The sequence below is a fragment of the Lissotriton helveticus genome, chromosome 3_1, assembly GCF_964261635.1.
Source record: "Lissotriton helveticus chromosome 3_1, aLisHel1.1, whole genome shotgun sequence".
In the NCBI taxonomy this organism is placed as follows: Eukaryota; Metazoa; Chordata; class Amphibia; order Caudata; family Salamandridae; genus Lissotriton; species Lissotriton helveticus.
This window is the reverse complement of record NC_136061.1, coordinates 239,418,239-239,440,617: the sequence shown is the minus strand read 5'-3', so window position 1 is coordinate 239,440,617 and position 22,379 is coordinate 239,418,239. Positions and strand designations below refer to the sequence as shown.

The window sequence follows — 22,379 nt, the reverse complement described above, 5'->3', positions numbered from 1 at the left end:
TGCTTGGCCATTGCCATGCCTGCTTGTGCATCCAGGAAGAGATGTGCCATGCACTGCAGTTCCCTTTTTCACCATTTTTTGTTGGATAGAACCTACTTATCAGCTAGGACCTGGGTTAGGTCATAGACTCAGACCTTTACAAGAGTGAGTCAGTATGCCTTCAATCCAGTGACACAGATAAAAAGGTCTGGCCACAACTACTGATTCACAAAAAATGTATGCTGCAATTACTGTTGTATATGATAAACCCTTAACAAGGACGTTAGTCATCTGTCAGTTATATGAGGAGACGCTTTGTGTGCCGCTCCAGGTCCAGGACCTCACTCATGTGAAGGTACAGTCCAAGGCCATTGCACACTCACCAGAATAGTTTAAGGGTGGGGCCAAAATAAAAAAGCATTAGCAAAACCAATTGGCCTGGCATTGGCTGCCAGCCTTTTAGCTTTGTCAATTCTTGTTTTGTCATGGTTTTTGTAAATCTATATTGCATGGGGAGCTGGCGGAGTCCTTGCAAGTATAAATATTTGTTTTTAAAGTGTTAAAAGTAAAAATATTTTTCCGGGTTCAAAGTGCACACATTGCCATAGCCCTAAAGACTCCACTTTGAGGGTAAATGTGCTCCTTGTGAAAGAGCAGAATGGAATCTCTCACGGTGAAGTTAGCCACTGGCTGAAGTGGTTTGACCCATTGTTCCATGTGAATGCTTAGGTGGGTAGAAGAAATATTTGACTGGCACAACTACAGACCAATAGATGACGAGGGCTGGCTGCAAGCCTCTATAAGTAAGTATATTACATATATAGTTTTTGTAAAATCAAAAAATCTTGGGTACCGCCAGACCTAAGAAACAAGTACACCAGATACTGGCAGGGAACGCATTTGTACACCATTCAGAGGATAGTTCCATCCTAACAGCTCTGCTGTACTTAGATTTATAGCTGCGGTAGGGAATTAGGGACTACTTTCTTTTATGTTTTTTAAGACTTTGAGTAGTGGTTCTTGACCTGTGGTCCATGAACTTGTGCGGGTCTGTGGCGTTCTATGACGCATACTCAGGGAGTCTGCAACTCTAGCATATCACTTCATGTTTTAAAAGCAAAACCACATTTTTAAAAGCAGTGCTGGTTGGTGATCCACACAAATGGTGGGTCGACATAAATCAAATGAAACAGAATACAAATAAACATTTACATTTTTAAATGAAAAAATAGTTTCACTTACCTTTTTTAGAATGCAGCACGTTCTCGGTATTATCTACAGGCTCCCGACTCCTCCAGTGCAGTTCTAGCAGTTCCTAATCCAATCCAGACACTGCCCTCATGCTGCATGAGATAAGTGTCTGGATTGGCTCGAGCAGGCTGCTTCAGCGCTCCGCAGGGCAGTGAAGTGCCTGTGCCTGCTATTCTGTCTGTGACAGCCGGGTTGGAGAGGTTGAATTACGCATGTCTGTTTGGCCGTAATAATGTAGCCTGCCAAACCAACATGCGCAATTTACATTAAAAGGGCCACTCTGCATTGCTGCCAATCAGCAGCAATGACGCACTGGCCCCACCCTGCCCTCTCTTTTTGGCAGAAAGCTGGAAAACTATAATGGTGATACACTCCTTTTATTACCATTTTATTTTTCAAGCTTTCTGCAGCTGTATATGTGGAGGTGGGGGGCTCAAATGCTCTATTGAAGGAACCGGCGATGTTTGGAAGCTCCACACTTCCCATAAAAATTGCAATGTTTTATTTTTTTGGTTTTGGGAATTAAATGGAATGTTTATTATTTTGTGTATTTGTTCGAGCTATTCAATATACTCTTTACTCTATATTTTTGTGTTTTGTTTTGGGATTCAAATTGTAGAAATTGCTTTGGCCAAGGGTCCCCGGGTTTCAGTAGTGTTTCACTGGGGGGTCTCCAGAAGTCAAAAAGTTAACACCCACAGCCTTGTAGGGACGATTTTAATATTTTGTGTAATGTTACTCTAAATAAAAAGATGTTAAGTCTGTGTGTTGGCTTTGCTAGATCTCCCTTTAGTGTAGTGTAGTGATTCGTCATACAATTCCTCTGTGGAACAACCTCTTCTCCTTTCACGTGTGAGCATCCAATTTATCAAGGTTAGTGTGGCCGACCACATGCAGACATTTGAGGCTACCAAACCAAAGGACTATTAATGTTTGCAATGTAGACAGCAAATGGAGTTCCTCTTTTGTTTGTTGGTGCCTTCACGTCTAAAAGCAAGTACTCATTGTGTTTCATTGTTCACTTTGCAGGGAATGGGCTACCTTCACGCAAAGGGGATTGTTCACAAGGACCTCAAATCCAAGAATGTTTTCTACGAAAACGGCAAAGTCATCATCACAGACTTTGGGCTTTTTGGAATCTCAGGTGTGGTCCAGGAAGGGAGGTAAGACGAAGATGAGATCAGTGCAATTTATGTCTAAAAATAAAACCACAAAACAGTGATTGTTGTCTAATAGGGGTGAGAAGACATTGGTGGGTATATACAGCTTTCTGCCATGGCCTAGCATATGCTACAGCAAAGTCTAAGAGACATGAAAAACCCTTTATGCTTCAGGTGCAAACTAAAAACCATATATTTTTTTTAATTAACTCTCTGTTGTCATTGGACAGATTTACTGTATTATTGTCTCCATAGTACTGGGACACTCTACCTGCTTAGCAATGCATTTGAGAAATAAGTATAGGAAGTGTGTATATTGGCCATTTTCTGACACGCTGAACATGAATTCTAAAAATCTTGCTAGAATGAGGTTGTACATTTAGGGACACATTACTCCAGTGGTCGGACCGCCACCAACAGCCTTTTTGTGGCGGTCCGGCTGCCAATAGTCCTTTGGTCCTACTGCTACATTACAGTGCGTGGCTTCAGCCCACAGTGGTCGGAAGCAAGACCGCTGCCTCCAACAGGATCGGAGTTCCCGATGAGGAGGTGATCGGAGCTGCTTCTGACCATGACGGCGGGGCCAAGTCAGGCACCGCCATCCAGATTTGGATATCCCTTTCTGACAGCCTTTACATGGCAGGAACACCACCATGTAAAGCTGTCTAAAAGGAATATTGGGGGGCACAAAAAGGGCCCCCAACCCTTGGGGGCCACTGTTAAGTGGCCTAGCGGGCACATGTGTCCCTATACACCTCCATGAACTGTGTGCTATGCACCACATGACGGAAGTGCACGGAGTGCTCATTTACATGACTGCTTATGCTGCAGCCCTTTTCCTGGGCCTCAGCACAAGTTCCCATGTAACTGAGCACTTTGCAATCGCCAGCCGGGTGGTTGCATCGTAATAGGGCGGTCGGACCACCGTCTACTTGTCGGACAGACCGACATGATTTCGGGCAGCGGTTCAACCGCCCACTATCGCAATGAGGCCCTTGATGTTTAGGTTTTATACTCCATTCCCCATTGATAATTTGTGTGTCCTAGGACACATTCTCTTAGTCTCTTCTACTCTGCTACTGCATCACTAATACCTTCTCCAACAGTGGACCATGATGGCTGGATGCATACCAGATTTCATGATTAGACATGGCTAAATGGATATTATTTACATTGGGGTATTCCCGGTACGGCTCCTGCTCTCCTGACCCAATATTAAATACACCTGGAATAGACCATCACTTGGCAGCCACCTATTATTCTTAAGAAGATCAACAACACTTCTCTTCCGATGCAATTCTAAATACAGTTCTCTAGTGGGTTTTGATATTTCTTGTTTGTACTTTTGTAGGTCTCAAACATTGCTTATGTTAGCCATTTCTAACAGTTTATATAAGCACTTTTTAACATGAATGGTGTGTTTGCAAAGGAGCGCAGAGCACCCACAGTCCGTTTCCAGGGCCCACACAGCTGGTGTTATAGGAAGCTAGGTGGAATATTGTGTTGTAAATGAATCTAGGACTCTAGTGTAATTTGTTCCGATTCATGCCCTTATATAGGTATAGATTGTTCGATCCTTATATAGGCATAGAAATCATTACCATATTTAGACAGAGCCTATGCAGCCCAAATACGGCATGGCTACTTCCACTAAATTCCAAGAATCAACAACGATTTATTAGAGAAACCCGCCTTCAGCAGCTAGGGACTTCCCCTTGCCTGAATACTAATTTATCTAGGAAATCATGGAATTTTCGAAGAACTGAATCTTTGATGACGTTATTAAGTCCAATCACACGTCAAACTCGGCACCTTCAAAGTATAAATATGCCTAGATTTGCCCAGACAAACACGCGGTGGTTTGGAGCAGATAGACTTACTACTTGCCCGAAGCCCTGCAGCAGCAAGTGCCGAAGGAAGCCTACCCTTCAGCTGACGCACTGAGAGACGCTGTCTTTTCTTCTGCCGAGAAATCCAGCTCCAGTGTTTCCAGGCTACCCTTGCGGGTTGCTGGGAAATCGAGTCCTGAGATAGAGATACAAGACCTCCTTCATTCTAAACCAAGGTACGGAGCTGATTAGACCCTTAGAGAATTCTGGGACAGATTCTTGGCAGAGAAATACTAAACTTAAGCTACTCCTCACTTACTTCTTCCCTTGTACTAGACTTAGGTTAGGTACATCGGGGTAGGCGTATTTTAGAAGCACCAGTTAAGTACTTTTAGTCATTATTTTATCACTGTATGTATTTTATATGTTTTAGGCAACTTATGGCTTAGAAACCATATCATGCTTTTACAGTACTACTTTATAATACTTTTCGTATTATATGCCCTGTACTTTATAACCAGTATTACGATTGTAGCAGTACATTTCTTATGCTTGAGAAAGAAGACTGTTCAATAAATACTTTTTATTGAAAACGCCCATCTCTCTATTTTCTCAGCACCTCTGGTGAAACGAAGCATGCACGATTGACTGAGTAAAATAGTTATCTATTGTTTCCGCAACTCTAGAGATTGATTTCTTATTCTTGGGAAACAAATTTGTCATGTTTATGCGGTTGTCAGAAACTAATCCCTTCTTGTAACTTCGAGAAAGTTTCTAGTGACCTCTGAGCTAGCTGGCACTCACAATTAAGTTTAAAATATTCTGTAGAGACCTAGTCGACCTCAGTCCTACGTCTAAACTACAGGATATGTTATTCCAATGCGCAGAGCCTATTGGGAATATAGGAACTACACTACAATTGTACCCTGTTTGCCAGCAAGTAAAGATGAGCTAGTTGTTGATGCCTGCCTCCTGGTCAATTAAAGGATATCTGGGAAGTCCCTGAAGATGAATGAGTTGAGAGTGCCCTAGAAGATTCCAGATAGAGCCTACAAACCCACTAGTAGCAGGCATTGTCAAGCTCCAGCGTGGTAATTATGGAAATGAATGTCTGCCTCTGAAGGGCAACACTGGGAAAGGTATTCACAGGAGGAAGGAGAGATTTAAGTGGCTGAACAGCCTTTCACAAGACTGTTATCATACCACTAGTGATCAAGGTCGCCTGGGATCTTGGTTCCAGAATGCCGCCTGCCATGGTGGAAATGCAGAGATGAAGGGGTAGTACAGGATTCCCCAACTTAATAACTTCAGTCGCAGTAAGACTGCAATGCAGGTCACCATTTGAAAGGGCTCCCTAACATGTGGGTTTTAGAGGGTCCCAGGTGGAACACCTCTTTTGAGAATGCACCTGGGGGACCCCATGCCTTTTTCCAAGGGGTTTGCCCTGTCTCATACTTGACCATCCACTAATTCACTGCCATAGGTATCCCAATTAGGGATCCTAGGTATGCCCAACATTTGATGGATCCTTAGGGAGTTACGGTGGAAAAGACCATCAAACTAGCTTACCTGTCTCCTTTGACATCACTGCCTATTCTTCGATAACTCCAGGACAAGAGGAAGACACTCTTGAGTTATCACTAGCCAAGGTACAGATTTCCCTACTCTCAAATGGGCAGTCATGTAGAGGATGCTATTAAGCCACGTCTAGTGACTCCTCAGTCTAGAAGCCATTGACCATGACCTTTGTACCATGTTAAGTGAGCTCTTGGTGCTTGCAGGGCACCTAAGTCCATAGAACATAACCCATTCCACACAGCCAATTGTTAAGCCATGACATTCCCTTCTTTCTTTGCTAACCATACCGACACACTGAATTGCTTTGTATTTTACTATTGCACCTTTCTTCTGATCACCATTTTCCTAGGAGTATTTTACGAAGCCTGCTACTTGATTTCTCTATAATATTTTTGTTTACCTTTTTAATCCCATTTTGCAACTATGCATTCCACACCAGGCAAAAATCAGTAAAATGTTAGATTTACAAAGTGGAATTTGACTATCTAAGCACACTAGACCACATTCAGATAGGGGTATCAAGCTGCTACCAATGTTGAAGTTTGTATGCAGTCCTCGTTTATGGTATTTCTGTTAATAGTTAGCGTGTTTTTTTGTTTAAAAGTAAATGGAACAATTACTGTGAAATGTAACATATTTTGTTAACGATTAGAAAAATTCATACTTTATGGTTTCAATCATTATTTTACCCAGGCGAGAGAATGAGCTAAAATTGCCACATGACTGGCTGTGCTACCTTGCTCCTGAGATAGTCCGTGAGATGTCTCCTGGGAAGGATGAAGATAAGTTACCATTCTCCAGAGCCGCCGATGTCTATGCCTTTGGGTAAGAATTTATTCTATGGCTTTCACAGTGATCAATTTGTTTTGTTACTGCCTTCCTATACTCTGACATCAAAGCCCTCATTCTGGTGGACGATAAGTATTGATATGTGTTACTGCACATATAGGAAATATGATTTCTGTACAGGCTAGGTAATGCACCATAATGAATATCTGACCCTAGGGCATACGTGTTAGTAACCTAGATATGTGGAAAACTCAAGGCTATCAGCAGCAGGTTAGATGCAGGACCTGGCTTTTGGCCATGCGCAGCCGGAGTACGTTGATGGCAGGAGGATAGAAAGCACAATTTTATTGTGAATGACTAGTTTTCAATACTTAAAAATATATTAAATGGAATTCCATGCCTGTAAGTGTGTAAGTCATTCAGTTCTTTAGAAAGCGAATAATTTCAATGTTTACAATATTCAGTGAAAATTCCTTCTATTTTTATAGTCAAAAATATCAATTATAGGACTTCCAATCCAAGAACAGGGAGCGAGAAAGCCGTTCAAGAAAATCAAGACTGCAATCAGCCAGTTTAATATGGTTTCTTGGGCTCCACTGCTGGAAGTGTGTTTTGTACATATTTGTAATATTTAGAAGTCTTTGCCATCCTGACTGAATATTTGTACTGTTTTGGCTTTTGTTGTTTTGGTGGCCTTGGACATTGGAAAAACATGAGTGATCTTTACCATTGTCTGAGGCCTAGTGTTGGCTGTAAATATTTGAAGGCATACGCAGGCCTGTCATAAGGAGTGGCAGACAAGGCTGTTTGCCACCGTCCCCACATTTTTCATGGCCTTAGGCTGCAGGTGGAAAATTAATTTATACATCACAAAAGTAGGCAATCCTATGTGAGGTGTGTGTGTGTATATATATATATATATATATATATATATATATATATATATATATCACACCAGAGTTGCCTCCAAACAAAGACGCCACACACAGAGGGTTGCAGGAAAAAACACCACAGGTAGCAAAGCTTGCAGAGAGACGCAGACTTCCCAAATGCCATACGCGTTTCTAGCATTTCGCTCTTGATCACTGGCTGGCTTGAACTCAGGAGGCGGGCTAGTAAGAACATCTAATTTATTAATTTACAAGGCCTGCCCTATTGGGCGGCAACAGTGGCATTCTGGTCGTCGTAGTTCATATATACCACCCGGCTTGTAAATTTCATTAACCATTTGGACTTCACCACCTCCATTCAAATAAATGTCATACCCAGTTGGGTGAGAAACCATGCCATCCCGATGCATATATGCAAATATGTCCCTGTGGTGTAGGCCCCTGCCGTTCCCACGAGTGCTCGTGTCTCCAAGCACTCAAGACCCACTCGACAAGCAATGGGGCATCTTCGTGGCCAGGCCAGCCGCTTAGTACATCACACCAGAGTTGCCTCCACACAAAGACGCCACACGCGGAGGTTTGCAGCACAAAACACCACAGGTAGCAAAGCTTGCAGAGAGACGCAGCCTTCACAAATGACATATGCATTTCGCTCTTGATCACTGTCTGGCTTGAACACAGGAAGCAACTCTGGTGTGATATATATCTATATATAACATATATAATATATTATATATATATATTTATTTATTTTATTTATTTATTTTTGCATTTGTATGGCGCGCAGCTACCCAACAAGGGTTTCCCGGCGCCGATGACAAAAAAAGAAGCGATTGAGGTAGGGTGAAATAGTGACTGGTAGATTATTTCTGGAAGAGCCAGGTCTTTAGATGTTTCCTGAAGGTGACGTAACTGGCTTCTTTACGGATGTGGATAGGGAGTTTGTTCCAGAGGGTGGGCCCTAGGACAGAAAAAGATCTTCCTCCCATTCTCGCTAGCCTGAACTTCGGGGTGGAGAAGTTTGCGGAGTGTTGAGAACGCAGCACTCTTGTGGGGTTGTAGGGGGTTGCCAGGGTTTGTAAATATTTAGGGGCGGTACCGGATTTGATCCTGAACATGTAGCTCATGGCTTTGAACCGGATGCGGCTCTCCACCCTGAGCCAATGTAGGTCTTTCAGATGGCTAGACACACTGGAGGTTTTAGGAATGTTACAAAGTAGTCTAGCCGCTGAGTTCTGGACCAGTTGTAAGCGGTTTATGACAGCTTTGTTTGAACCCAAGTATAGGATGTTGCTGTAGTCAAGACGAGATGTAATAAGTGCGTTGACTACTGTCTTTTGCGTATCTAGGGGCAGCATCCAGAGGATCTTTTTTAACCATTTCAAGATGGTGAAGCAGAGGCCTACCACTTTGTTCGCCTGTTGCTTCATAGACAAGGTGTTGTCGATGGTAACCCCCAGATTTCTTACTTGGGTGGTGGGTGTGGGGATGGAACCAAGCTCGGGTGGCCAGTGAGTTGTGTTCCAGAGGTCTTTATTTTTCCCCAGGAGGAGGATTTCCGTCTTGTTTCCGTTCAATTTCAGCTGGTTAGTGGACATCCAGCTGAAGATGTTGTGGAGACCTTGTTTAAGACGGGATGGAAGCGATGGGTTAGACTCTGACAGGGAGAAGATGATTTGAGAGTCATCTGCATATGTCATGAGGGTGAGCCCAGCTTCATCCGCTATGTCGGCCAGGGGCCGGAGATAGAGATTAAAGAACAGGGGGCTCAGGATGGAGCCTTGTGGTACTCCATGGGGGGCGCTAACTGTGTCAGAGCATGCTATTGGGGATGTGATTTGAAATGTTCTCTGTGTCAAGAAGGACTCAATCCATTTTAGCGCATCCCCCCTGATGCCGTTTTTCCCCAGTCTGGCCAGAAGTGTGGAATGGGAGATGGTATCGAAAGCCGCACTCAGGTCTAATAGAATGAGTGCGACAGTCTGACCATTATCTAGGAGTTTCCTGATGTTTTCGGTTACACCTAGCAGGGCTGTTTCCGTGGAGTAACCGGCTCTGAAACCCGACTGCGATGGATGGAGAAGGCAATTCTCTTCGGTGAAGATGGTGAGGGCGGAGTGAATGTGCCTTTCCAGTAGTTTAGAAAATATGGGAAGAAGTGAGATGGGCCGGTAATTCGCAAGGAGTTCCGGGTTGGCAGTATATATATAGAACATTTTAAACCTGAAAAACAACTGAATTTGCCAGTTATAGTTCAGCGAGCTAACCATAACTTATGGCCCGCCATGCACTGCTTATGACTTCACTTTGTACATCACTCATTACATCATTGATGTCATCATCCAGTAAATGTGACAGTTAGCTATATGCTCACCATACTCAAAGATATTCGGCAAGGTGCATGTAGCCCTAGTTTTCTATACCCTCTCTTCTGCTAATGGGCTTAAGCTTTCGCTACATGCTTGGTCTCTTAATGGGTCAAGGTAAATAAAGGGAGTGATCCCTCCATGAGAGATGTACAAAGGATGAACACCATCCGCAGCAGGGACTTGTCGGCCCATGTTTCGGTGATTGACCATGAGAGGTGAGCTATTGTCGAAAGGTTTGCTACAGGTCTAAGGTTATTAATAGTACATGCTCGGCCTCTTAAGGGGGGTTGAGTGTCTGGAGGGAGTAGGAGGGAGTAGGCCCTCCACTAGAATTTGTGCAAAGTAGTGAAGTCTGTGTTCTCTTACCAAGAGTTAAAGCTTGATTAATTGCATGTACAATTGAATGCATTATGATTTTGATCATTAACCATAAACTTAGATAACTTGCCTACCCTGCTATTCAACTGTAAAATAGAGAAGCCAATGTGATATACTTCACGAATGAATGGTGTTAGAAATTGATTTTTGGGATGGCTGAGAGTGGGGACGATCCTTCTCAAGCAACAATCACAATGCCTGTCAAGGTGAACCACAAAGGTTTCTACATTAACCTGTGCTTAACCCTCTGGTAGCTTTGAACAAAAGCAGGCTTAATGAGAGGCAATGTGTTAAGTATTTATGTACTGATCAGTAGAACCGGAGATATTCAAGTACAGAGTTTTAAAGAAAGTATAACGCCTAAAAGCACAAAGCACCACTCGCGGTCTTCTGATCGTGATATACTGGGGCAAAGTCGCAAATCAGCCCAACCACGATGGAGCATGGGCTGAATATGGGACCAGGTTTGTCTTGCTGAAAAAGCTACACCACCACTCGCGGGCTTCTGATCGTGCAAGACTGGAGCAAAGTTTCAAATTCAGGCCAACTGCGATGGAGCATGGGCCGGATATGGGACTAAGTTAGTCCTGCTGAAAAAGCTATCTGCTAAAAGTCTGGCATGAAGAGTCCTTTTCACGGTGGAGGAGACCACAAGAGCGTTGCAAATTGTCATCGATGTAGCACAAAGCGCATGCCTGACATTGCAGATGGTCATCGCTGTAGTGCGCAGATCCTGTCACAGACAGTTGTTGCAGAAGCTTCACATTGGTGGTCACTGCGGACTGTTGTCACCGCTGGCAGTCGCTGTAGTGCAAAAAGTCAGGTTCACCAGAGTTTCAGAATTTCTCCCTTTCTTCACAGGAGGAGCATTTCTGATGCCTGCCAGGGGTCTTGGCGAGGCACCTATTTAGGTACAGGAACTCACTTCAGCACTTCAGCAGAAAGCAGCAGGGCTCAGGCAGGTCGAGTTGCAGGTCCAGTGCAGCTGGCCACCGGGGCAATTGCAGGGAGGCCTCTGCAGCTTGTTGTGTCCATGTAACTCAGAACAGGAGGTGAGCCACCTTACCCTTGGAGTCACTCTGGTAGTCCTAGTATCAAACAGCAAGACAGGCTTTAAGCAGCAGGGCAGTCCCCTGCGTATAAAAGGCAAACTTTAAGTGGCAAGGTATTCCTTTGAGGTGCAAAGCAGGTCTAAAGCAGCAGGGCATTCCTCTGGAGCACACCTTCTGATGGTCCTACGCAGGTCCAGGCGTCAACTGAAGAGTGGGTCTGAGGCACTGGCGTAAGGCAACTTGAGGGGTCCTCCCTGCAAGGCACGTGGATGCCCCCCTTCGGGCTCAATCAGGAGCTCTGCAGCCAGAGTGCTGTGCTGAAGGGGCTCCCTGGAGCTTGGGGGCCCCCTGCACTGCGGGGGCGTGTGTTACGCTCCAGGTCTGAGGGTCCTATTTGTATTCCTGACGGACGATTTGAAGTGAACGAGACTTCAAGAGCTTTCGTCCCACAGTTGGTTCTGGAATTTCCTTCCTTCCTGCCCAGGCTCCAAGAGGTCTAGGCTGGCAAAAGACTGGTGTGAAGTTCTTTGTGAATGTGCTGAGGTAGATCCTTTGGAATCTAAGTGGTTCAGGGAACAGCTTTGCCCCTCCCATCCTGGCAAGATGACCCATCCTTCCAATATCTAGTCCCCCTTTGTCTCATTGTCTGAGAGAAATACACAAAGACCAATTGCCACTCTAATCACAATCATGTGACCCAGGACACAGGCTGCAGGATACATGATTAGGACATAAAAATGCCAACATTCTAAAAGTAAACACAAGGAGATGATGGACGGAGCACTGAAACGTTTCAGACACTCTTCCCCAGTCACAGATCTGGGTTGACTCCATCCTCGTTCTGTAGCTAACTTCGCCACCTCAGTTCAGACCCAGCTTTATGCAAATCATTCATGACCCTGTGCCTCATGGGAACAGTCCAGCCCGAACTGCCAAGCCAGGTCTTCCCCGAACCGGAAACAAGCATCGTGGGACCGGTTTCGGGGTAACACCCCTCATCAGCCAGCCTAGCTTGAATCCATTGGCAAAGTGAGCAAGAAACCCACGTCTAGGCATACCCTGTCGACTTAGTGCCAACTTAGGGCGAACAAAGCAAACACAAGGAGATGATGGACGGAGCGCTGAAACTTTTCAGACACTCACCCCCAGTCACAGATCCTGGTTGAATCCATCATTGTTCTTTAGCTCACTTCGCCACCTCAGTTCAGACCCAGTTTTATGCACATCAGTCTTGACCCTGTGCCTCATGGGAACAGTCCAGCCTGAACTGCCAAGCCAGGGCTTTCCTAAACCGGAAAGAAGCATCCTGGGACCGTTTTCAGGGTAACACCCGTAAAGAAAAGGGTGCAGTCACCTTTAAAGTGAAAGCACAGTATGGGGCGCTTTCACCCAAAAATAAAATAAAAAAATTTTCGTAGCACGGCCGCAGAAGTTAAAGCGGACCGCCCTGGCAAATTTAATAAAGTAGCGAGACCGCTATAGTGAAAGCGTACTGGCAACCATTACAAATATAAATATAAAAGCTGGCATTGTGCTGAACTGTAGGAAAGCAAGTCATTGGTGGAATAGGGGAATACTATTTAAAAAGTGCTCGCAGACTAGATAAAGCAGACCGTGTATCAACACAAGTAAAATGTCCAGTCCTCATGGAAGGTTACAAATGCAGATAAGGCGGTACCAAAGAGGGACTACTAAGCCTATTCAAGAATCAAAATCAGCGATTTAGAAAGGACAGTGACAGGAGCCAATTAAAAAGATGGGCGGGAAAAGGGAAGAACGTCAAGTCCATACCTGAACACAGAATGCCTTGCTGAGTAGCGCATGCGTTGCCCAGGCTCGACCTAAAAACTAAGATGGCTTTATTGAAAATGGAGGCTGAATTATGATATTGAAAATAAGCGTGTATATAAAGCTGCTCTGAAGCAGTTTTGTAAAAATATTAAAATACCTAAAATAGATTTTTTGTCAAATAAATAGCTTCCGCCGAAAGAAGCACCTAGTATGTTTTTTTAAATCGTTAAAGTATTCTTGAAACCAGAGGCTAATAAACAGATTATTACTGCCTCTCAGCTGTTGGCTGAAGACCTATCTATGTCTATTCATGACAAAGTGGAAAACATTTGCTCTAATTTTTATAGGATTAAAGATATTTAATCTTTACAGTCACATTCTGACCTTTGGTACAAAAAGGAAGGCTATCTGCTTGAGTCCTTTGAGAGGATGGCTTTTGCTGAATCTGTACGTTTTATCCAAAAAGTTAAAACTGGATCACCTCTCAATGTTTTCCACCTTATATTTTGTCTCTGGCGATTACCTCCATTAATCTGCAGATTAAATCCCTTTTTAATCTATTTTTGGAATTGAGCAGCGTGCTAACAATTTGGAAAAGCGTGCTTGTAGTGCTTCACTTTAAAAAAAACTTTTTCAATCCACTTATCTTGAGCAATTATAGGCCTATTTCATATTTCCTTGTGCTGGGAAGATGCTGGAAACTCTGGTAAACTTCCAGATTGCCAGACACATTGAAAGGAATGACATCCTTCACTCTTCTCAGTCTGGCTTCCCTTTGGGCTGCAGCACAGAGTCTAACCTCTTTCCAATGAGTCTATTTGATGTAAGGAAGGGAAGAAAAGCGGTGGTTCAGATTTGTCTGCTGCATTTGATACTGTCTCTCACAAAATACTTCTGCTAAGACTGGAGAAGGCAGGAATTGTGGGTAGGGCTCGGCATAGGCTCCAATCTTATTGGTATCTGATAGGCAGCAAGCAGTTTTCCTATCACTTTTTACCTCCCAGTTTACAGAGATGTAGTGTCCCACAGGGCTCAGCATTAACCCCACGCGTGCGGCGCATTTTCCCGCTTTGCGCTGACTTTTGTGAAAACCCGCGGTTCATGACGAGCTCAGCTCGTCATGAGCGTACGAGAGGCGTAACTCATGACGAGCTGAGCTCGTCATGAGCGTCGAAGGGGTTAAGGCCAACCCTCTTTAACATCTATATGGCCACACTAGTGCAGATAGCTCAATGTTGGGATCTCAGATTGTTTCTTATGCAGATGAAACACAGTTTATGCTGGCATTCCAACAGCTTAATGATACCGTGGTTCATCATATTCAGGGTTATAATGTCTTACTTCAGTTGCCGGTTGGATGCACAGTAGTTGTCAACAGCTTAATCCGGACAAGTCAAAAATCATGGTTTTGGCACACCTTTCCTGACCGACTCCACAAGACTTTGGCCTACTGATGTAGGGGTAGGCCCCACCCCAACATGGAGAAGTGTGGCTCAATGGTTAGAGCGGCAGACCCTGATGCAGAGGTCTGGCCCGGGACCAGGGTTCAAATCCCGCCTCGGCGGGTCTTGGGCTCAATTTCCTCGGACCTGATCATTCTCGCCTCTGTGCCTATTCTAATCATGGGTCCCACTCTGCAACTCTGGGCAATAGCTTGCTTAATCTCCACAACGGCCCCAACAGCGCTGGGATGCCTGGCTTCACCTTGGGGGTGCCCAGGAGTGGGCATTTCACAGGGAAAAGCCAGGAAGGGTTCCACAGCAGTATGCGTATGGCGCCAAGACACCTCAGGGTATAAGTGCGCTAGACAAGTACGAATTCATTTAATTTAATTTAATTTCATTCATTCATTCATTTCATTTCATTCAACATCAGTTGCCAGGAATCTTCCGGTTCTATTGCATATGGCCTTATCTTTTAAGCCTCAGGTGCAGGCCACCGCTGTCATCTGATTTGTGCTTTTAAATCTATAAGAAAGTTCTTAAATTATCTTCCTCTGGTCACCCAGAAATACATTGTATATGCACTATTCACATCTAGATTGGATTATGCCAATGTACTCTATCTTGGAATCCCTCCGGACTTGTTAAACCAGCTTCAACGAGTTCAGAATCCAGCAGCGTGCCTGCTCTAAACACCCCAAAAAGGCATTCCATCGGGCAAGGTTTGAAACTACTTCACTAGTTGCCCGTCAGTCAAGTCGAGAATTAAATTTTAGAGCACTCGTGGTTACTTGCAGGGTATTTCATCATAATGGCCCTGGGTATATCCAGGATACACTCAAAAATTATATTCCTGCAAGGGCACTCCGCTTTTTCCAATCAAAACCTGTTATGTGTAAGTAAACTGTGTAAAGCTAGAGCAGGCAGATCTGTTTCCTTCTTAGCTCCTTGCCTCTGGAATGCCTGACCAGAGTTTCTCTGGTCTATCTCTTAGGAAAGCTTGTTTAAGGCCCAGTTGAAGATTTTGCAGGAGGTATAATCCAGTCCACTTTCCACTGCTGGCACAGCGCCAGGATGCTTCTATTGAAGCAGCAGTTGTGCTTTTCAAATGCACTTTCATTGATTTACTCCTTCATTTATTTCTTCTGAAACATATGTGCTTCCTGGGGTCGGCAGCCTTAGGATAGTGTAACTGTGCAGTGCATCAGTCAGTCAATGGGTTTAGTACATACTACATAAATAAAAGTTTTACTTGTAGACCACAGGTTTCAAACCCACCGAAGCCGTGCCTTCTCCCAGGAATTATAAAATAATTTCCAATGAGTTGGGCAGTAAAAGTGATTTAAAAAGCTTCTGGAAGCATCCTTTTTGTTGTGCCTGCTACATAAGTGTTTGTCGTTATTATTGCCTTTCAGAACTGTCTGGTACGAGTTACAAGCCAGAGACTGGCCTTTCCAGAACCAGGCTGCCGAAGCACTCATCTGGCAGATCGGAAGTGGTGAGGGTGTGAAGCAAGTGCTGGCAACAATCAACTTGGGGAAAGAGGTTACAGTAAGTCCTCGCCTTTGCAATCCTCATCAGAGTGGCCTGCTTGCTCCAGCAACTGGGGAAGTTACCTAATGATGTGCAATACCGATGTAGACAACGATGGACAGAAACGTTGGCCCATTTCTTGCCAACCGACTCACTACCTATGATCCCCCGCTTTAAACTTGCCTAGTTATCATTATTTTGTTGCTCTGTGTCTGTCACATTTTTTTTATTTATTTAAGGCCAGATTTTTGATATTTTTGTGTGCCAGCTTTAAGGGGCCAAAAGAGAGAAAAAAATATTCTTTCTACGCATGTCGGTAGCTCTAACAATCACCAGGAATAGACAATCTTGTATGATGATGTCAGGTGGGGTTTTGAGTTGTATTGTGCCATCGTTCGCCAGCTGCCCCATTTAAAATGTTGGTTTACACAAATTCGGCATATACACCCGCTTTTGGAGCATAGTACCACAGAAAATATGCCACTACGGCAGACTTTCCACATTACTGTGTTTAGCACCTGGGGTTTACCAGGGAGTGGAAGATGGACGGACATTACACCTGCAGTCGACATTTGCTTTTGTGTATTCACAATAATTTGCACTGCATTTTCTACCTTTTGTAAATTTGTAAAACTGTAAATGTACTGAAAAAGCTTCCACAGAAGGGAATGCAGCTATGGGGCGGAGGACCTCAGGTGGTGCTGCGGGGCTATTCCTGTGGGGCATGCACCCTGCTGCCTGTGGGCAGAGCAGCTGGCATTCAGGACTGCAGGGAGGCTCCTCCTGTAGGTGAGAGGGCCCCCTTCGGACTATTTGCTGCACAGCAGCACTCTGAGCAAAATAAACAGACTTAGCTTTACTCGCCATCTCTGAAGCAGACATCCAGGGTCGGACTGGCCAGGCTAATGCCCAATCTAGCTGCTACTTTATACGGGTGTCCGCCGGCACCCTGCCGCTTCACTGCAAATAGCCACATTCCTCTTTCAGCAAATGAGGGCACCTTCACAGAGATAATCAGCTGGTGAGTGGTTTCCTTGATTAAGGGCAGATGTTGCTAAAGCAAAGTTACACCCGGCACCCTCTGTGCTACAGCACCTCCTCCGCCAATGGCCCCTGTAGCCAAATAAGGACCAGTTGCAAGGCTCATTCACACATTCCTAAGCTTAAGGCCTAATTTTGCATGAGATGCAGTAGGCAGTACTCGCAGTGCAAAGAGATAACTATGCAAAGTGCTGCAAGTATGCGAGGCTGCACAAGGGCTCTTAAGCACATGATTAAACTGGAATATACTGAGTTGTAATAGCAGAAAAATACAATGATTCATTGCACAGCAACACTTCCCTTTTAGTAATGGAGATAAACGTCCTTCTTTTACGCAGGAGAGTATATGTGCACAGTGGCGCATACAGTGAAAAGATTTCCAACTGGGGGGGGGGTGCCACCTCCTAAATGGACTCCTTGTGACATCTAAGCACACTGCTGTAGCCATTTATAGTGCATTATTTGACTCCCGCCCACAATGTACCCCATTAGCTCTTCAGTGGTCTGCATGCTTAAGATGGCTGAAGCTGCAGCTCCTCACCGCCAAAATATCCAAGGGCCTGGTTCTGATGCCGGTTGGAAAGCTTCCCACCTAGGGCCTGATTCTGATGCGGTTAGGAAGGCCTCCTAATGGCATTTGCTCCTTCCAAATCGGATCGGGAACGACCCTGGGCCCAATTATGATGCGGTTAGGAACATATGCTCCCATTGAAGTCAATGGGAGTCCAACCAAATCGTATCGGGAAGCATCCGGATGCATTGTACTCCGTCAGTCGGACTGTCCCGATCCGAGTCTGTTGGAAACCATTTCCAACCCGATTCAGTCGGGAAACATTTCCAACCCGCATCAGAATCAGCCCCTTAGTGTCGCTATACCTTAGCTGTAGATGTCGTAATGCCTCATATTCAGTAATTCCTTCCTACAAACACCATGTTTCTTTGGAAGTGTTTCACTGTAGTTTTAGTAAACAAAGGTGTGTGACTTTATACGCGATCCAGGGATAAACAGGACACATTCAGGATACTGCAAAACCATAGCGAATGTAGGTGTCCGAGTATTGTTCTGCTTTTGTTGCTACGTTTCAAGTCTTTACCTAGTTCAGGACTCTCTTTTCTTGGAACTTGATCTTGTTTCTTCCACAAAGTGTTGCCAGGCTAGCAGTTGCTGTGTGTTGTTGATCCACAGCGCTTCGGACTATCAGGCCTTACTCTTGGAACTCACTATCACCTCATCCTATTGGCTGCTTGGTGCATCATTCCTCTACCAGGACATTCTTCAATTGGAATGCGTGCAGGACTATTGTACATCTGAAAAGTACACTGAGACCTCACCCAGTCACTTTCAATACCTTATTTCTTATATGCAATCTGTACAGAAAGCAATCCTTTTTTGCTACTTTCTTCCTTGTATTGACAAAACGAGTAAGGCTGACTTTAATAATGAACAGTACTTGTGCATGCACACATTTGTGAATGCCTGTGTTTACATTTTGTTACCGTTAAAAAAAAGTTAATTGCTGCCTCACCTGCTTTAGGGTGGCTCTGTAACTTTCTTGCGACAATAAACCTACAAATAAGAGAAGGAAAATAAATATGACGTGCAACCCACGTAAAGCAATGAGAGAGAGAGATAGGTAGAGAGAGAGAGAGAGCGAGAGAGACTGGCATTTGCAGCTCCAAAGTACAAAAAAAGGCACACAGCAGTATGCCATTGGGAGGTAAAATGTACCTCATCGCAACATAAATGTGTGAGAGAAATGGGTGCACACAACGTGACTGATCCACAAGGTTCTGCCACTCAAAGTAAGAAGATTTAGGCGAGGCCGACTCCGTGACTGGATATTCTACTTGGGGTTAAGGCTGCAGAAAATAGGAGGGGCAAAAGAAAATGTATATATATATATATATATTTTTTTTTTTTTTTACAAAGAACGCCGCACTCTGGAACTTGGATATTTAGAATTTATTCAACAGAGCCTAGTCTGCACACCGACGCGTTTCAGCTTTATGGCCTTGGTCACGTGACCAAGGCCTTAAGGCTGAAACGTGTCGATGTGCAGACTAGGCTCTGTTGAATAAATTGTCAAGTCAAGTCAAGTCAGAGAATTTATATAGCGCACTACATACCCAGAGGGTCTCAAGGCGCTAAAGGAGGGGTGGGGAATTACTTGTCAAATATCCACGTTTTAAGTTGCTTTCTGAATGCTAGGTGGTTCTGGGTAAGGCGAAGGTAAGTGGGAAGTGAGTTCCAGGTTTTAGCTGCCAGGTATGAGAAGGATCTACCTCCCATGGTGGTCTTGTTGATGCGAGGTACAGAGGCAAGGGCTTGGTTGGAAGATCGAAGCTGGCGGGAGGGGGTGTAGAAGGACAGTCGTGTGTTGAGGCATTCTGGTCCGATTTCGTAGAGTGCTTTGTGTGCGTGGGTTAGGAGCCGGAAAGTGATCATCTTATTGACGGGAAGCCAGTGGAGGTTTTTCAGGTGATCGGAGATATGTTCTTTACGCGGGATGTCTAATATGAGCCTGGCTGAGGCGTTTTGGATTCGTTGGAGTTTTTTCTGGAGTTTAGCGGTAGTCCCGGCGTAGAGGGTGTTTCCATAGTCCAGTCGGCTCGTGACCAGAGCGTGGGTGACCGTTTTCCTAGTTTCGGTGGGGATCCAACGAAATGTTTTTTTGAGCATGCGAAGAATGTTGAAGCAGGATGAGGAGACGGCGTTGACTTGTCTGTTCATTGAAAGTGAGGAATCCAGGATGACGCCCAAGTTCCGTGCGTGGTCTGTCGGGATGGGTGCTTTTCCAAGGGCTTCTGGCCACCAAGAGTCGTCCCATGCGGAGGGGGAGGTACCTAAGATGAGGACTTCTGTTTTATCTGAGTTCAGTTTCAGACGGCTGTGTTTCATCCATTCGGCTACTTCTTTCATTCCTTCGTGAAGGTTCGTTTTGGCGGTGCTAGGGTCCTTGGTGAGTGATAGGATCAGTTGAGTGTCATCCGCGTAGGAGATGATGTTGAGGTTGTGTTGGCGGGCGATGGCCGCGAGGGGGCTCATGTATACGTTGAAAAGGGTGGGGCTGAGTGAAGATCCTTGTGGTACGCCGCAGATGACTTCAGTGGCCTCTGACTTGAATGGTGGAAGGCGGACTCTCTGGGTTCTTCCGGTGAGGAACGAGGTGATCCATTCCAGTGCTTTTCCTTGGATTCCGATGTTTCTGAGGCGCTGTAGAAGGGTGCTATGGCAGACTGTGTCGAAGGCTGCGGAGAGGTCGAGGAGGATGAGGGCGACTGTGTCTCCATTGTCCAGTAGAGTTCGAATGTCGTCTGTTGCTGCGATGAGGGCGGTCTCAGTGCTGTGTTTTGCTCGGAAGCCGGACTGTGAGGAGTCGAGGGATTTGTTGGCTTCGAGGAAGGCGGCGAGCTGGTTGTTGACAGCTTTCTCGATGACTTTGGCCGGGAATGGAAGGAGCGAGATGGGGCGGTAATTTTTGAGTACGGTGGGGTCCGCTGTGGGTTTTTTCAGAAGGGCGCTGAGTTCAGTGTGTTTCCAGCTTTCCGGGAAGGTGGCGGATTCGAAGGAGCAGTTGATGACGTCTCGGAGGTGCGGTGCTATGATGGAGTCTGCTTTGTTGAAGATGTGGTGAGGGCATGGGTCTGTGGGGGATCCTGAGTGGATGGAGTTCATCAGGCGGATGGTGTTCTCAGTGGAGATTGGGTTCCAGTCATTAAGGATGTTCGAGGGGGATGAAGGTCCAGCAGATGGTTGGGTGGGTTGGTCTCCGGGTTGGTTGTCGAAGCTGTTGTGGATGTCTGCAATTTTGTTGTGGAAGAATGAGGCTAGGGAGTCGCAGAGTGCTTGAGTGGGGGTGATGTCGTTAGAGTTGGCCGAGGGATTGGTAAATTCCTTGACGATGTTGAAAAGTTCCTTGCTGTTGTGGGTGTTGTTATCTAGTCGTTCCTTGAAGGTGGTTTTCTTGGCCTTTCGGATCAATTGGTGGTGTATGCGGGTGGCGTTTTTGAAGGCGTCCTTGGTGCTGGTGGTTGGGTCTTTTTTCCAGGCCTTCTCAAGGGAGCGGCAGAGTTTCTTGGATTTCTTAAGATCATCGTTGAACCATGAGGCCTTCTTGCTGCCAAGTTTGCTTTGTCGTTTTTTCAGTGGTGCTAGGATGTCGGCGCTGTTGGATAGCCATAGGGTGAGGTTGGTGGCGGCTTGGTCGGGGTTTGAGGAGTGGACTGGGGGGTTTAGGAGAAGCGATGAGGAGATCTGGTCGATGGTGATTTTGTTCCAGTTTCTTTGCAGAGTTGGTTGGGGGTGGTTGTTGGGTTTGGGTTTGTTGTAAGTAAAGTGAACGCAGCTGTGGTCAGTCCAGAGGAGAGCCGTAGTGTGGCTGAAGGAGACATGATTGCTGGAGGTGAAGATAGGGTCGAGAGTGTGACCTGCGATGTGGGTGGGGGAAGTGACCAGTTGTTTAAGTCCGAGGTTGGCGAGGTTGTCCAGAAGGGTGGTGGAGTTGCGGTCGTTGTTCTTTTAAAGGTGAAAGTTGAGGTCTCCCAGAAGGATGTAATCTTTGGAGGGGAGCGCGTGTGGAGTGATGAAGTCCGTGATGTCCTCACTAAATTGTGCGCGGGGTCCTGGTGGCCTGTAAAGGAGGGTGCCTCTGAGTGTGGTCTTGGGGTCGATGTGGATCTGGAAGTGAAGGTGTTCAGAGTTGGCGAGATTGACGTCAGAGCTGGTTGAGATGTGGATGGATTTCTTATGTACGATAGCGATTCCTCCTCCTGTGTGGCCAGTACGGTCCTTGCGTATGATCTTATAATCTTCTGGGATGGCAATGGTGATGTCTGGGGCGGAGGAGGCGTTCATCCATGTTTCTGTAAGGAAGGCGACGTCCGGGGAGATGGTGTCTAGTAGATTCCATAGGTCAATGGCGTGCCTGTGGACCGATCGGGTGTTGAGCAAGATGCATTGTAGGTGGTTGGGGTCGGGAATCTGAGGTGTGAGCGTAGCGGAGTTGTTGACGGTGCCGATGAATTTGCAGGAGTAGCATGAGAAAGGTCCATGGGTGTGTCCAGGAGCGGCTTGGACGCAGTTGGTGGAACGGCCGGGGTTAACGGCTAGGAGGGTGGTGGCATCGTAGGTAATGCGGGAGGGCTGGGCAATGCGAGGGCCAGGGGGTCTGGCGCTGGGCGCGGTCCAGGCGCGGACGGGCGTAGACGGGCTTACCTTTGGCGCACCTTCGGCGCGACTGGGGCGCGAACGCTGCGCGTGGACGCTGCGCGCAAAAGTAGCGGTCATATAGGGATGG

General features: G+C 45.7%; 1 protein-coding gene across 1 annotated transcript in view; it reads left to right on the top strand.

Annotated features, from left to right (window-relative positions):
- KSR1 (kinase suppressor of ras 1) overlaps window positions 1-22,379 on the top strand; it is a 218,056-nt gene that overhangs the window by 172,988 nt on the left and 22,689 nt on the right. The window contains exons 14-16 of the mRNA XM_078679707.1: window positions 2,260-2,393; window positions 6,491-6,622; window positions 15,924-16,059. Coding sequence (XP_078535833.1) covers window positions 2,260-2,393; window positions 6,491-6,622; window positions 15,924-16,059 — 402 coding nt within the window. The remainder of the gene's footprint in view (window positions 1-2,259; window positions 2,394-6,490; window positions 6,623-15,923; window positions 16,060-22,379) is intronic.